The sequence below is a fragment of the Channa argus genome, chromosome 10, assembly GCF_033026475.1.
Source record: "Channa argus isolate prfri chromosome 10, Channa argus male v1.0, whole genome shotgun sequence".
NCBI classification, from domain to species: Eukaryota; Metazoa; Chordata; class Actinopteri; order Anabantiformes; family Channidae; genus Channa; species Channa argus.
Window position 1 is genome coordinate 12,055,585 of NC_090206.1, and position 12,869 is coordinate 12,068,453.

The following is a 12,869-nucleotide window of genomic DNA, read 5'->3' on the forward strand; positions in this document are numbered from 1 at the left end:
TCAAACATTTAAGCTTTTGTCCTTTTTAAATTTTTTTAATTGACCATTATTTTATTGTATTTATCTTTATTTTTCAGTTTTTGGTGCAACCTGCAAAAAAATTAACATTCTAATATATGCAAAATATATAAAAAAATACAAAGACAAAAAGGTCTTGTAAGCTATGTAAAAAGAAAATTTAAAATTTAAACTCTATAATTAAAATTTAAAATAATTATTGTGAAGCAATGCAAAGGTAAATATACTATTATTAAATATAGAAACTGAAACCTGTCTGGGGGCTGATGCATCAATAAATCTGGGTAAAGTCTGTTCTCCAGACTTCACTATTTCCCACAGCTGCAGGTAGGGAAGGAGAGATGGAGCATAAGCTGCTATTTACACACAAAAAAAATGGTGATCTTAAAACCTTCTCTGTCTTTGAATACATTGCCATTATTATGAGTTCATATCCCCCATTTTTTTGCTGTCACAAGTACAGACCGCCTGTAGATACAGACCCCCTGTCCACTTATTAAACTGAAATTTATGAACTTCTTGCATTAACAGCAAATATGACCGTTGTTTGGTGATTTTATTATCCATGTTGATAACAAGGCAGACTCCGAGGTCATGGACTGTATGGATTTTACTCAACAGGTTAATGAGCTAACTCACAACCCTGGCCACTCTCTGGACCTAGTTATTTTACATGGTCTCAGTATAAGCATGTCCTCTGTTGCTGACTTGGCTCAGACCATCAGTGTATATTTATTTAGCATATCACTTTGTGCACTGCAGTGTTCTATACAGCAAGTTGTTAAAAAGCGCTACACTACTCTAGTAATAACAGCAAATGTCTTGGCACATTTTCCATGTAATCAAACAAATATCTCCCTTTCCTCTTTTGACAGTTTTGTAGCTATTTTTAATAACTGAATTTAGAGTTAGATGCTGTTGCTCATGTGAAGAAAATAATCAATAAGAAAAGGAGCATACCATGGACAAACCATGATACAGTTAAATCGAAAAAGGAAGTGTAGGATTTCAGTGCACCAATGCTGAAAAACCCAGTTATGCATGCACAAAATTTTTTTACTAGAACAGTTTAAAATTATGATATGATGTATTTTGGAACAGTGTTTTTAAGCAAAATTAGTACGTAGTTAGAAATGTTTCAGTCTTGTTTTCATACTCATCACTCCTGTTTTGGGAGATTAATTATTGTCACTGTTTTTATTGTTATTGTAATTGCTTGGTGCATCTTCACCATCACAAGCACTTTGAATTGCATTAAGTTGTATGAAAGGTGATATATAAGTAAAGTTTTGATTGCTGAATGACAGGCTCCTGGCACTGACAGTGTCACACATTTACTGGCACTTGAATAAAACAGAATCTTAATATATTAGTAACTCATGTTCTTTTCCTGTTATATGTCCAATGCCTATTAGCCAATGTTTACCTCAATGCATATAGTTTAAAGGAACACTTTTAATAATATATCCATTCAGATTAAATATAATGTAATGTAATGTAACCTTTATTTATATAGCCCATGACAACATTAAAGGATTGACCTAAGCACTTTCCAAAAACATAACACGTTACAATGTTGCAAAAAAATAGAATAATAAAAACAACAGTCTGATTACTAACAGTATTAAGTATCCAATGACTGCTTGAACAAGTGAGTCTTAAGTTTGCATTTAAAAGTATGGAGCTCAGACATAACATGAATATCGAGAGGCAAAGAGTTCCACAGCTTAGGGGCAATAACTGCAAAGGCCCAGTCACCCCAACACTTTGACCTTGATCTGGGCACAGCTAGACAGTACCATTGAGTTGATCTGAGATTGCGATTTGCCACGAACATCTCTGAAATCTGTATCTTGGTGCAAGCAATGCATGCAGAAGCTCTGAAGTGTTTTAGGGTTGTAGAGACATGATGATTTTGTTTACTATAACCATGAGGAACTGAATGTCATCTTGTTTTACAGATTCACAGAAGATTTCTCTATTCATTCTTAAGGGATTCTTAATTGTTACTATAAAGTCCTAATTCAATAATAGTACAATTTTATTTTTGCAAAATTCAAGAGATTATTAAAATATTTACTGAAAATTATGAATGCAGTTATGTAAAAATATTTGTTTATTTTCAGGCATTAGCTATTTTTCAGATGAGAGATCTTTGATTTCCATTACGTGAACATGGATGGACTTATATTCAATACCAAATGCGGCAGCAAGTTCACAGTTGTAAATACATACTGTGACCTCTCTTACTGTATGCATAGGCTAAATGTTCAATGACCGGACACAATAATTTTACATGAATTGGAAACCATAAAACTGGGGCGTTTATTTCAGTCTACATATTTAGTTAACAAGATTTCATGTTATACATATTTAAGTAATTACAAAAATAGCTTAATTCTTTTACAACCAAATGCACAAACAGAAAACATCCCCATAAAGTCAAGCTAATACTGTGATAAACTGGATGCAAAAACTCCAAACTGTACTCAAACATTATCCCATTTACTCACTAATTTACTAAAACTGATAGAATCTGCAAAATAAAGAAACACATGTAATAATGTTGTGATAGATAACTATCAGCTTCTAGTAAAATAATGCCTGCATAGTTTGCAGTATAACTTCTCATTCAACATACACCTTCAGAGCACCACATTTTTGTATATTAGCTATTTGTCTTAACTTAATAAAATGAAAATCATTTACAGGTTTTTGTAAACCTGTTAGAGTACCATTAAGTTAATCAAAAGTAGTATTGTATAGGTTGAAATAATATTTAATATGTGATGCACTGATCTTTCCCTTTAAGGTTAAAAATTGAGCAGGACTATATCAAATATCCCACTGAAACATAAATTAATGTCAGGTACAAGGTTGAAGGATCTTTGCAAAAATAAAGCTGAGCAGAGATGTTACATATTGTTAAATGTGGCCTACACTATCACTACCGTAACAAAACATTGGAACAGTGGAACAACAATTCTACTCTAAGAGTTGAGCATCACCAATGTACTGTTTTTTTCTGGATTCATTTCTGACCCAATACATTTCATTCTCCTACATTGTCAATAGAGCAAATTCAATTGACTGATGATCTTGTCTTTACAATTTCTTTTCAATGTCTTTACAATGTCTTGTCTTTTCAAATGATGCTAACACTGATCCTGTCTACAATGCTCAAATGTAAAAAATGAATAAAAAAATGTTTAGCAGCGTGCATGGCAATGATGACTGAAGATAATCAAACATTCTGACTGTTCATACTTTGGCTAACAATGAATATGCTCTAAATGTTGTATATAGCTTTTGACCTGAATATGTATTCTGTGTATATTGCTTATTGTTTTTATGATGTTATATCAAAAAGTGCATCTATTATCAATGTATAATGTACAAATGTCTGCTAAGAAAATGTTTTCCATTAATGTACATGTCAACAGCAGAAAATCGTGAACACATATAGCCAAACATTTGAATATAGGTAATGGTATATACATTTCTTTCAACAATGATGCATGTGCATCTGGCCACATGGGATTTTTTCCAACCATTTGCATGTAAGTATTTTAGCACCAAAAAATAATGAAATCTGAGAAAAAGACTTAACCACTGTGAAGAAAACATGTTTTGGAAACTGAAAGAAAATACACACACACACACACACACACACACACACACACACACACACACACACACACACGAGCACACACACAAAGGCACGCATACACAAAATGCATAACTGACAGTTAATAAACAACTGTATTATGGCATATTTGCAGAATAACAAAACAATTGTGTTCATTTTCTTCAAATTACATACTTTTGCTTGGTTAGTCCTTCAGTCAATACTGATAAAAAATATCACACAAACACACATTAAAGTCAGCAGCAAGAACTTACACTGTAGTCTAAAGAATCTCTGAACTGAATTTTAAACACGAATCAACTGTGAATAAAATATAGTGATCTATCACACAAAAAACTTATGAAAAGATTTATATTGTCAATCTTCTGTTAATGCAGTTAAAACAGAACTAGTCTAATGTGGGAGCTGATCTGCTCCGTGGTTGAAATGTTGAAACACTGAATTAGCATTAATACTGTAAATGGTTCCTTCAAATCACAAACAAATCAATGCACAGGAATGCAAAATGTAACTAGACAAAATTAGATAAAAACATAACATAAAGCAACACAAATATACTAAGTCAAATGCAAGCCATAATAAAGGTTGACTTACTGACTTCTATGAGTGGCTTATTTAGTTTGGAAGACAATTAAACATTGTGTTTTGCAAGTGAGAATGGATCTACTGACTTGGAGGTTTCAATGAGGGACCACAAGCTGTCTGAATACCAATCATGACTATGCCTCTTCATGATCATGCATTACATTGGTTGAAAACCTTGACAAAAGAGCTATACAAGAGATCGCCATAACATTTTCCGTTTATCTCTGCAGTAATTCCTTCTTTATGTGCCAGTGACATCAGTGACACCCAGATAACCTCATCTTGCTATTGCGTAACATGATCAGCCACAGAAGTCTTTCTTTCTCAGGTGTATGTGGAAATGCAGTTTTATCGCCCTCTCCTGGAAAGTTTCCATAACAGAGAATGTGAGTGTTCACTTTTACACGGAGGCGTCACATGGCCCACAAAGCTTCATAAAAGCCAATCTTCCCCTCATGCTCTTTGCTGGTCTATGTGTCCTTTTTCACCAGGCCCCACGCAACTTCAGGGCTGAGAGAGACGCTTGCGTTTCAGCTTCTGCCTCACCATCTCCTCCTTTCAAAAAACAGAGAGAGGAGAAGAGACTACTGATCCACACTTCTCCACCTGCCAAGAGTTCTGTCTATCCATCCAAGCATCTATCCATCTGTGAGACTGAGTGAGATTGCACACCGTCATTCCCCAACACTGTTATGGTTACGCAAGGCACCAGGTCAGCAAGTCAGATGTTGTTAGTAAGGCACTGCTTGACTTTACTGCCCTTAAAAGTAAAAGTCTCCCTGCTAGTTGAGTTTCTTCTCCTCGAAAATACAGCTGCATTTTCAACAATAGAACGGTACTTAAAAAAAAAGATCATGATGCTGTAGACTCAATAATGTCCTTGTTAAAAATCTCAATATATTATATAAAGAAGAGTGGGTCATTTGTTGTAGTATTCAGTTGCAATATATACCATATCAATATGTACAGATTCCATGCTGCTGGTTAGTCATCACTGCAAAAGAAGAACAGTCATATGGGTTGGTAATTAGTAGGATGTCAAACCAAAATCCAGACATAAACTCTTTGTATTTTTCTTGGCTAATATAGTAACTACTGACTATACTTTATGAATACTTTAGATACTCATACGTTGAAATTAAATACTGCCCCTGTGTCAAAGTAGAATAAAGTAATGAATTTAATGCTGACATACCAGTCTGTCTTCGCTATTGCTGAACCAAGCCAGTCGTTGCCTCATAATGCAAAGCAAATTTTTTAAAGTAACCATTCTCAACACTCACCTTGTGCCAGCAGCCTGGTATAGGCAGCCCATCTTGCCCCTGGCACAGACAGAACAATAGTGAAAATTTTAAAAACCTGGCAAATAACAACTGAGGCAAGCTTCAGCACACTTGGAAGTGATTTAAATATCAGCAACAACTGCAAAAGGTGTGTAATCCTTATTAGCAAACCGCTATTATAAAATATAGCAAATGTGGAGGCTGAATACAAATTCATGCAAAAGAAGAATGCAAGAAAAGACAAATGTGCTTGAAAAACTCACAAATTGCCAGAGGTTTAGATTATAACAACTGTATGAGCCAACCGGGGTTTCCTCTGTTTTTGTTCATGTTTTGTATTGTAATGTTAGTTAGATTAAGAAGTGTATGTATAAGTCCACATGATTATGTCAGTGACATCACATGGCTTTGGAAACACACGGTTTCTTACTTTGTTTAGTGGAATTAATTTGTTAACGTGTTTTTGACATAAGTATATGTTAACGTGTACTTTAGAGTTTTCTGTTATCGGCTCAGTCGAGAAATGGGGAATTCAATAAATTTTCAGTGTTCGTCATACAACGATCTCTTTCGTGGATAATTGTTGGTTCACCTGATATGAGTAAGATCGCCTCTACAACAACAATACCACTTTTCAAATATAAGACTGGGCTGTCTGTTAACTTAGCTTGAAGACTGGTAACAGGGAAAAGCAACAGTTTGCCAGTCCCGAGGTACAATACTAGCCTTGCTCTTTCTCTGTTTTCAGTCTTTGTTATTTAGCAAAAACTGAGAAATATGAGAGTAGTAAAGATTGTTACACCAGAAAGTAAATATGATTTCCAAGTTCTATTCACTTCAGCAGTTCTTACATTTGTGGGAATCGACTGCTATAACAGACATAGATCCTCACTGAACAGGATTCACATGAAGTATGGACTGGTGACTGATAGCACATGCATAGCAAAGTCTGAGAATAATGAAGATGGAAACAAAGGTAAAAATAGCTGAGGAAGGAAAAAGGAACCAGAGATACTGTACCACAGGACAGGGGGCCTGAGGGCTGGAAGGAGGAAGAGGAGGAAGTGGAAAGGAAGAAAGCCCTGCCTCCACTGACAGGCCTTTTGTCTCTTCACAACCCTGTCAGCAAGAACCAGTGAAACATTCAAAGCACTGAGGAAGATACTCAGAGAAAAGCAAAAAAATGGACAGAAACAGTGAGAGCAGAGAGTAGCGAAAGACTGTACAGGGTGAAAGCAAAGTAGTAATAGCCAGTTCAAATGTGCTATATCAAGAGCAGCCAACCCTAGTCCTCAAAGAGATACCAACTCATTTTCGATCTTCTGATCAAACACACCTGATCCAGGTACACAGCAGTGGGTTGTGGAGAGATAGTTGGACAACAAGCAGTGTAGTTACTCTTCGGGACTAAGGTTGACTAAGTCTTGGCTATATTGTGTGTGTGGAAGTAACATACCACAGGACAAGGCTGGTCCAGTCCTGGAGGACCTTGCTCTCCCTTCTGGCCCTTTAGGCCTCTTTTTCCCACTGTTCCCCTGTCACCCTGGCCATAAGGAGAACAACAATTTGATGCACACATACATAAACCTAATGCAGTTATTTTAAAAACAGTTAAAAGAGTTTAAAAGCCGGGTTTTCAACATTATCATTAATGCATCAAGACAAAAAATAAAGTAAATTAAGAGTCTCTATGAACAGACTAAAATGACATTGATTAATATAATAAGTAATAATATGTATTTAAATTAAAAAATATTTGTACCAACCTTCTCCCCTCTTTCTCCTCTGTCACCTTTCTCTCCCATAAGCCCTGGGAAACCCTAGACAAAGTAGTACATACAGGTCAGAAAGTGACCTAATTTAACTGTTATTTTCTAATTTCTCAGTGAGAAACTCACATCAAGTCCAGGCTCCCCCGGTCGGCCCTGTGAACACACATTCAAAATTATAAATCAACATTCTGTCCAAGGCCCATACAAACAAACAAACAGTGAAACATTTATGGAGGTGATAGTGTTCTTACTTTTTCCCCCTTTGCACCTGGAAGACCAACTAATCCTGCAGGCCCAGGTGGACCCTGGTTGCCATCTAGTCCCTGCAGGTCAAGTACATCATCACTACTGATTCAAGTCCAGATAGCTTGTGTTTTATTATGATAATAAGGCCCACAGTCACTTACTCTTGATCCAGGAGGACCAGTTTCCCCCTTCTCACCCTTAATCCCGACTCCAGGCTCACCCTGCAACAGAACACATGAACACTGAGTACAAAACAACAGGTTACACCTACACTACATACAGATCGGCATGCAGCTTTACCTTAGGACCAGGCATCCCGTGCAGTCCCTGAAAAACAATGGGTGCTTTCAGTATTTAATCATTCTTTTGAATAAGTGGAAATTAGTTGCATAATATGTTGATACACAGTAATTTAACCACTCACCATGGACCCAGGGGACCCAGGAACTCCAGGTGGGCCAGGTGGGCCGGGTGGACCTGGCTGGGAAATCATCTGAACCTGATCACCATGAAATTACAAGAGAGAGTCGAGCAAGAGTAGGAAGCTCATATTGACAAAGTCATGAACATAGATGATTCACTGGTTAAAGAACCAGATCAGTGTTTTTGTAAAATTTGATCCCTAAATTCAACCATTCTGTCTATAATTGTTGACACCTTTCCAAAGGATACCAAACTGTTTCAGATTTTTGAATGTATTAGTTGTTTCCACAATAGAAATCAGATGCACATTTGAAACTTGCTTTGGATAAGTGTTACATGATAGTAAAAATTAAGTTAGCTTACACTGTCTTTTCAGTTGTTGTTTGTTTGGCAAATTAATGTGAAATCTGCACTATACACATGCAAAACCATAGTGTAAACATAAACGAGTGAATGCAGGTGTCATGTGATAAATTCAAGTATGTGTCACTAACCAGGTTGTCATCCAGTCTGCAGTCCCCTTTCTCTCCTTTCTGTCCATCCATACCCTAAATCACAAAGAGCGCGATGAACGTCTGGCTGTTTAAATACTTTTCACTGTTTGTATTTCAGGCAAACAAGTTTGCTGCCTCTACTTACAGCAGGCCCAGAGAGTCCCATCTCGCCCTTCTCCCCTCTCTCACCAGGTGGTCCTGTCTCACCCATGTCACCCTTAGGTCCCTGGAGTTAAAGAATCAAGAATAAATCACATAAAAAGCCCAATGAGGAGTAAACTAAAATATCTATTGACAGGATGTGTAAATAATGGCATATGATAGTCAGTAATCCTGTTAAAAATGTTTGCCTCTTTGCTACTGTACCTTCTCCCCATCAACTCCTGCTAGCCCAGGTAAACCCATCTCACCCTAGAAGTAAAGAAAAAATAGGAAAGAGTTAGTCTGCTGATGATTGCCTTAAACACTGCACAAAATCAGGTGAGCATCTTAGGTTTTCATCCAACAATACTGCTAGCTAATGGCATAGCACAAAATTAGTAGGATGAGAGGAGACTGTCTTACCTTTTCCCCTGGAGGGCCAGGGGGACCCGGTAGTCCTGGTGGGCCCTAGAGAAAAGCAGACAGAAAGACAGCAACAGACATTCCATCAATCGTACATTTATGATGTGTCTAATGTTACTTTGAAATTTATTTCACCAAATCTTTAAAACCGCATTAACACTTTTGTCCACTTGGAGGCAGTGGGGTTGCACTTGGATAGTGGTGTGTCTTCCCATTTCAAATTGATAATATGACTCTGTTAGTACAAAATAGCTCAGTTATACACCCAGCAGAGATGTAGCAACACTAGTTTTCACTAGGAGGCATGTAAATGTCCAGTATTCATTCACAACTTTTTTTTAATCTAACTAATCTAATTTAACCGGCTGCTAAATGCTCCGCATGTGCCATTTGGTGCTGGACAGGAAGTTTAGATTTGGTTATAGAGCTGAAAAAACTGCAGATGAGGGCTGTGAGAAAAACCTGAAAGCTCCAAAGAGCTAAGAAAGACACTAGATTTGGTTAAAATTCTCTGTGGGATTGTCACTGTGAAAAACCCGTTTCTCATACAAGAAGTATGAAGTGAATAATTGTTAATATAAAAATATCTCTCTTATTATAATCATTTTAATTATGCTGATAATTTTAAAACAGCATGTAGCACTTTATTTATTGTTTATGAGAATAGCCTAGTATAAAAACTGGGAATTCACAGAATTTCACCATAAGGCCTAAACTGGGGCCAAAAACAAAACAATGCTACAAGGCTGATAGATTTCACAATACTGGCCTGACAGTAAACAGAGTTGATTATTCCTTTCATTCTCTCTGTTTGCTGATCAAAACCAACTTGAAGTAATTTTATCTTACAGAGACTGCAAAACAGTGCTCAGTGTGGCTTGTGCTACACAAAACCCTGGCATGCCTTTCCATTCTGTTGATTTCTAGATGGGTTGGACAAAAGGAGGAGAAACAAATCATTCAAGCGATTTTATGTAACAATAATGATGGATGAAGAATAGCATGCATTCATGCTTTCTGCTGATTGACAGGTCCCTTAATCCCTATGTTCACAATGTTGCCCTTGTTTTTTCTGACTTTTAAATCTTCTGACATATTGAAATAATAAAACTGGAAACAATCTTGCCTCCCAGAGGTGTATATGCTGCTTTTCTCCCTCTTCAAATTTAAAACCATTTTTTTAAAAACTCCATCAAAGCCATGGAAACAAGCAGATGTTTACAGTCAACTACAAACAACAATTTCATTTTTTGTTTTGACCATCCCAACATCTGAAAATCAAGGATAATCATGAAATAAATAATAAAATACTTATAAATTGAATAATAGTAAAAAACAATCAGTTTTCACATATGACATTTTTAATGAAATCTTATATGAAATTCATTAGTACCTAAAATTACCACAGATGAAACCAATGCAGCTTGTGAAATGATCATAACACAAGCTTGGTGGCCAATGAGCATTCTCTGCTGCGAGGATATATCTCACGTGGAGACCTTGCATGTGATTTAGGGCCAACTGATCAATATCAGGAAGAGGCTTCTGATAAGATCTCAGGTTCATGTTTTCACCGACTCCTTGTAACTCTCTCACGCTGTTGTCTCAAGTGTTGCATGCAGGAGTCCAAGTTAGATCAGGTCCAAGGAGACTTGGTTTCTAGTGGTTTTTAATCAAATACACCCTCCACTGTAGCAGTGACCATGTGTTATAAGCAAGTAGCAAGTTACATAGTAGTAGAATCATGTATAAAGAGTGATATAAAACAGAGATTGTGGCAACTTTGAGGGGTTTCTCAGTCATGCTCTTTGTGCAATGGCTGAGCTATGTGAAGCAACACAAATACATAAACACAAAACACCATGCTCCCTTATAGAAATGTATAGCCACTCATCTAGTGAGGAATGCTGGCTACATTGAATAAAAACAACGGTTGTTGATCTTTCTGAATGATTAAGCATGTTTCTTTAGGCTACATGCTATCTGATAGAACAGAACAGCTGTACAATATTTGCTGGGGTTATACATCTTATCCCAAATGAATACACAAGAGAGCCTGCTAGACTACTACATTCATTGATACTCTTTAGAAGTGGCCTCTAGACTGATATCCAATACATCTGAAGTCTGTAGCTCTGGATGAGAGGCGTCCACAACACACAGATCCATTGTTTGAGCAGGTGGGAAAAGGTAGGATTTTATGCAAGTCTGCATGAGTCTATGCATTATTACATGTGTTAGTTACTCATCACACCATCAAAAGCATGCAGAAACAACAACAGATTACCGAAACACTGATGGTGTTGATGGCCTGTCAAGAAGAAATGGCGACATATTCAGTTTTGTGGTTTTAAAAAGACAAGATCCAGATGGGTTTACAGCCTTACAGCCAGAAGTATACAGCCTTTCCTGTTCTTAAGTTTTGCTTGATCCCTAACTCAAGATTCTACAGAAAATGCCTGATGGAATACAGGGTTCAACTATAAATCTTATTTTTTTAATTTTTAATATCACTCACCTGAAAAGCATCTAGAAGTTTTCCATTGAAGTCAATGATGTCTGATGAGCCTGTAGCACCTTTGTCACCAGGAATGCCCTGAGGTAGAGACAGAAAAATTAATGAGATAAATAGTAAATACAATCTTAATAAAGCTGTTCAACACACACACACACACACACACACACACACACACACACACACACACACACACACAAATTCCAACAACTAAACAGAGGTTTATCCTTTGAGTAATGCACATACCATAGGTCCCTGTGGTCCTGGCTCTCCCATTTCTCCTTTGTCACCCTGTGTGATGCACACGTGCATTATTATGTTAAATATTTTATGATACAAATGAAAAGTAATTTTTGATGTGTGTATTTTTTAATGGCCACTATCAGCATGTCTTTTACCTTTAATCCTGGTAGCCCATCCATGCCTCTCTCTCCCTTTTCTCCCATTCCTGGCTCGCCCTTTTTTATTACACATGCAGTCAACGTCAGTGCATGAAAACACATGAAAAACTGAAAGCCAAAGCCTATCACTAGTACCTTTTCCCCAGGTGGACCCTGTAGCCCTGGATAGCCAGGCTCACCGTCTTCTCCCTGTCAGTTCATAAGTATAAAGGGAACAAAGTTTTGGTCAAGACTTATTTCTCCTGTATGCTAAGGGCATACACCTCGATAGGTGTTTAAGGGAAGTGTGATGTAAGACAATAAAATTAAACGTAATTATTCACTAATGATCTTACCGGCTTCCCAGGCAATCCCTGTATTCCCTGAGGCAGAAATATACAACAGTGTTACCAGAATTATCCAGAGAAAGATCATTTATTATTACAGACTTATAATTATACATCATAAAAAAGTGAATCAGCTGATGAAAAATTCAAAAGCTGCATTTGAAACTCACTCACCTCGACCCCATCACGACCTGGAAAACCCTGAGGAGGACAGAGGAGAAACTTAGGAGAGGAGAAAGTTCTCAATTGTTAAGTGAATCCCCATTAATGAGTTGAGCCACTAGATGTCAGTGTTCAACAAGGCAAGGACCTGTCCACAGACTCATTCATCACCAGAAAACATACAGCACGGTAATGAATTAAAGGGAAAAAAGCTGGAATAAATGAGTGGTGAAATATAGATGGTCACTGCATGGTTTGGTGAGTGTGAAAGTGATGTGAACCATATGCTTTGGCCGTGCCGGTAACCAGGTCGCAACCAAGCCCAACAACCATGAGTGATTGTAGACTGCCATGTTGGACGGTGCTGTTCACCGCCACTGTCCAAACACCAAGAATGGGGTTCATCTCTCCAGCACAGTTACACAGACCTA

General features: G+C 37.2%; 1 protein-coding gene across 1 annotated transcript in view; it reads right to left on the reverse strand.

Annotated features, from left to right (window-relative positions):
* Window positions 1–2,319: 2,319 nt before the first annotated feature.
* Window positions 2,320–12,869, reverse strand: part of LOC137133764 (collagen alpha-1(XXIII) chain-like) — a 105,322-nt gene continuing 94,772 nt past the window's right edge. Inside the window, exons 12-31 of the mRNA XM_067517667.1 lie at window positions 12,451–12,477; window positions 12,286–12,312; window positions 12,086–12,139; window positions 11,948–12,007; window positions 11,796–11,840; window positions 11,553–11,630; window positions 9,035–9,079; window positions 8,837–8,881; window positions 8,616–8,696; window positions 8,471–8,524; window positions 7,978–8,052; window positions 7,854–7,880; window positions 7,715–7,774; window positions 7,559–7,630; window positions 7,434–7,460; window positions 7,302–7,355; window positions 6,992–7,078; window positions 6,556–6,654; window positions 5,536–5,574; window positions 2,320–4,807 (exon numbers count right to left, since the gene is read on the reverse strand). Coding sequence (XP_067373768.1) covers window positions 4,757–4,807; window positions 5,536–5,574; window positions 6,556–6,654; window positions 6,992–7,078; window positions 7,302–7,355; window positions 7,434–7,460; window positions 7,559–7,630; window positions 7,715–7,774; window positions 7,854–7,880; window positions 7,978–8,052; window positions 8,471–8,524; window positions 8,616–8,696; window positions 8,837–8,881; window positions 9,035–9,079; window positions 11,553–11,630; window positions 11,796–11,840; window positions 11,948–12,007; window positions 12,086–12,139; window positions 12,286–12,312; window positions 12,451–12,477 — 1,107 coding nt within the window. The 3' untranslated portion in view covers window positions 2,320–4,756. The remainder of the gene's footprint in view (window positions 4,808–5,535; window positions 5,575–6,555; window positions 6,655–6,991; window positions 7,079–7,301; window positions 7,356–7,433; window positions 7,461–7,558; window positions 7,631–7,714; window positions 7,775–7,853; window positions 7,881–7,977; window positions 8,053–8,470; window positions 8,525–8,615; window positions 8,697–8,836; window positions 8,882–9,034; window positions 9,080–11,552; window positions 11,631–11,795; window positions 11,841–11,947; window positions 12,008–12,085; window positions 12,140–12,285; window positions 12,313–12,450; window positions 12,478–12,869) is intronic.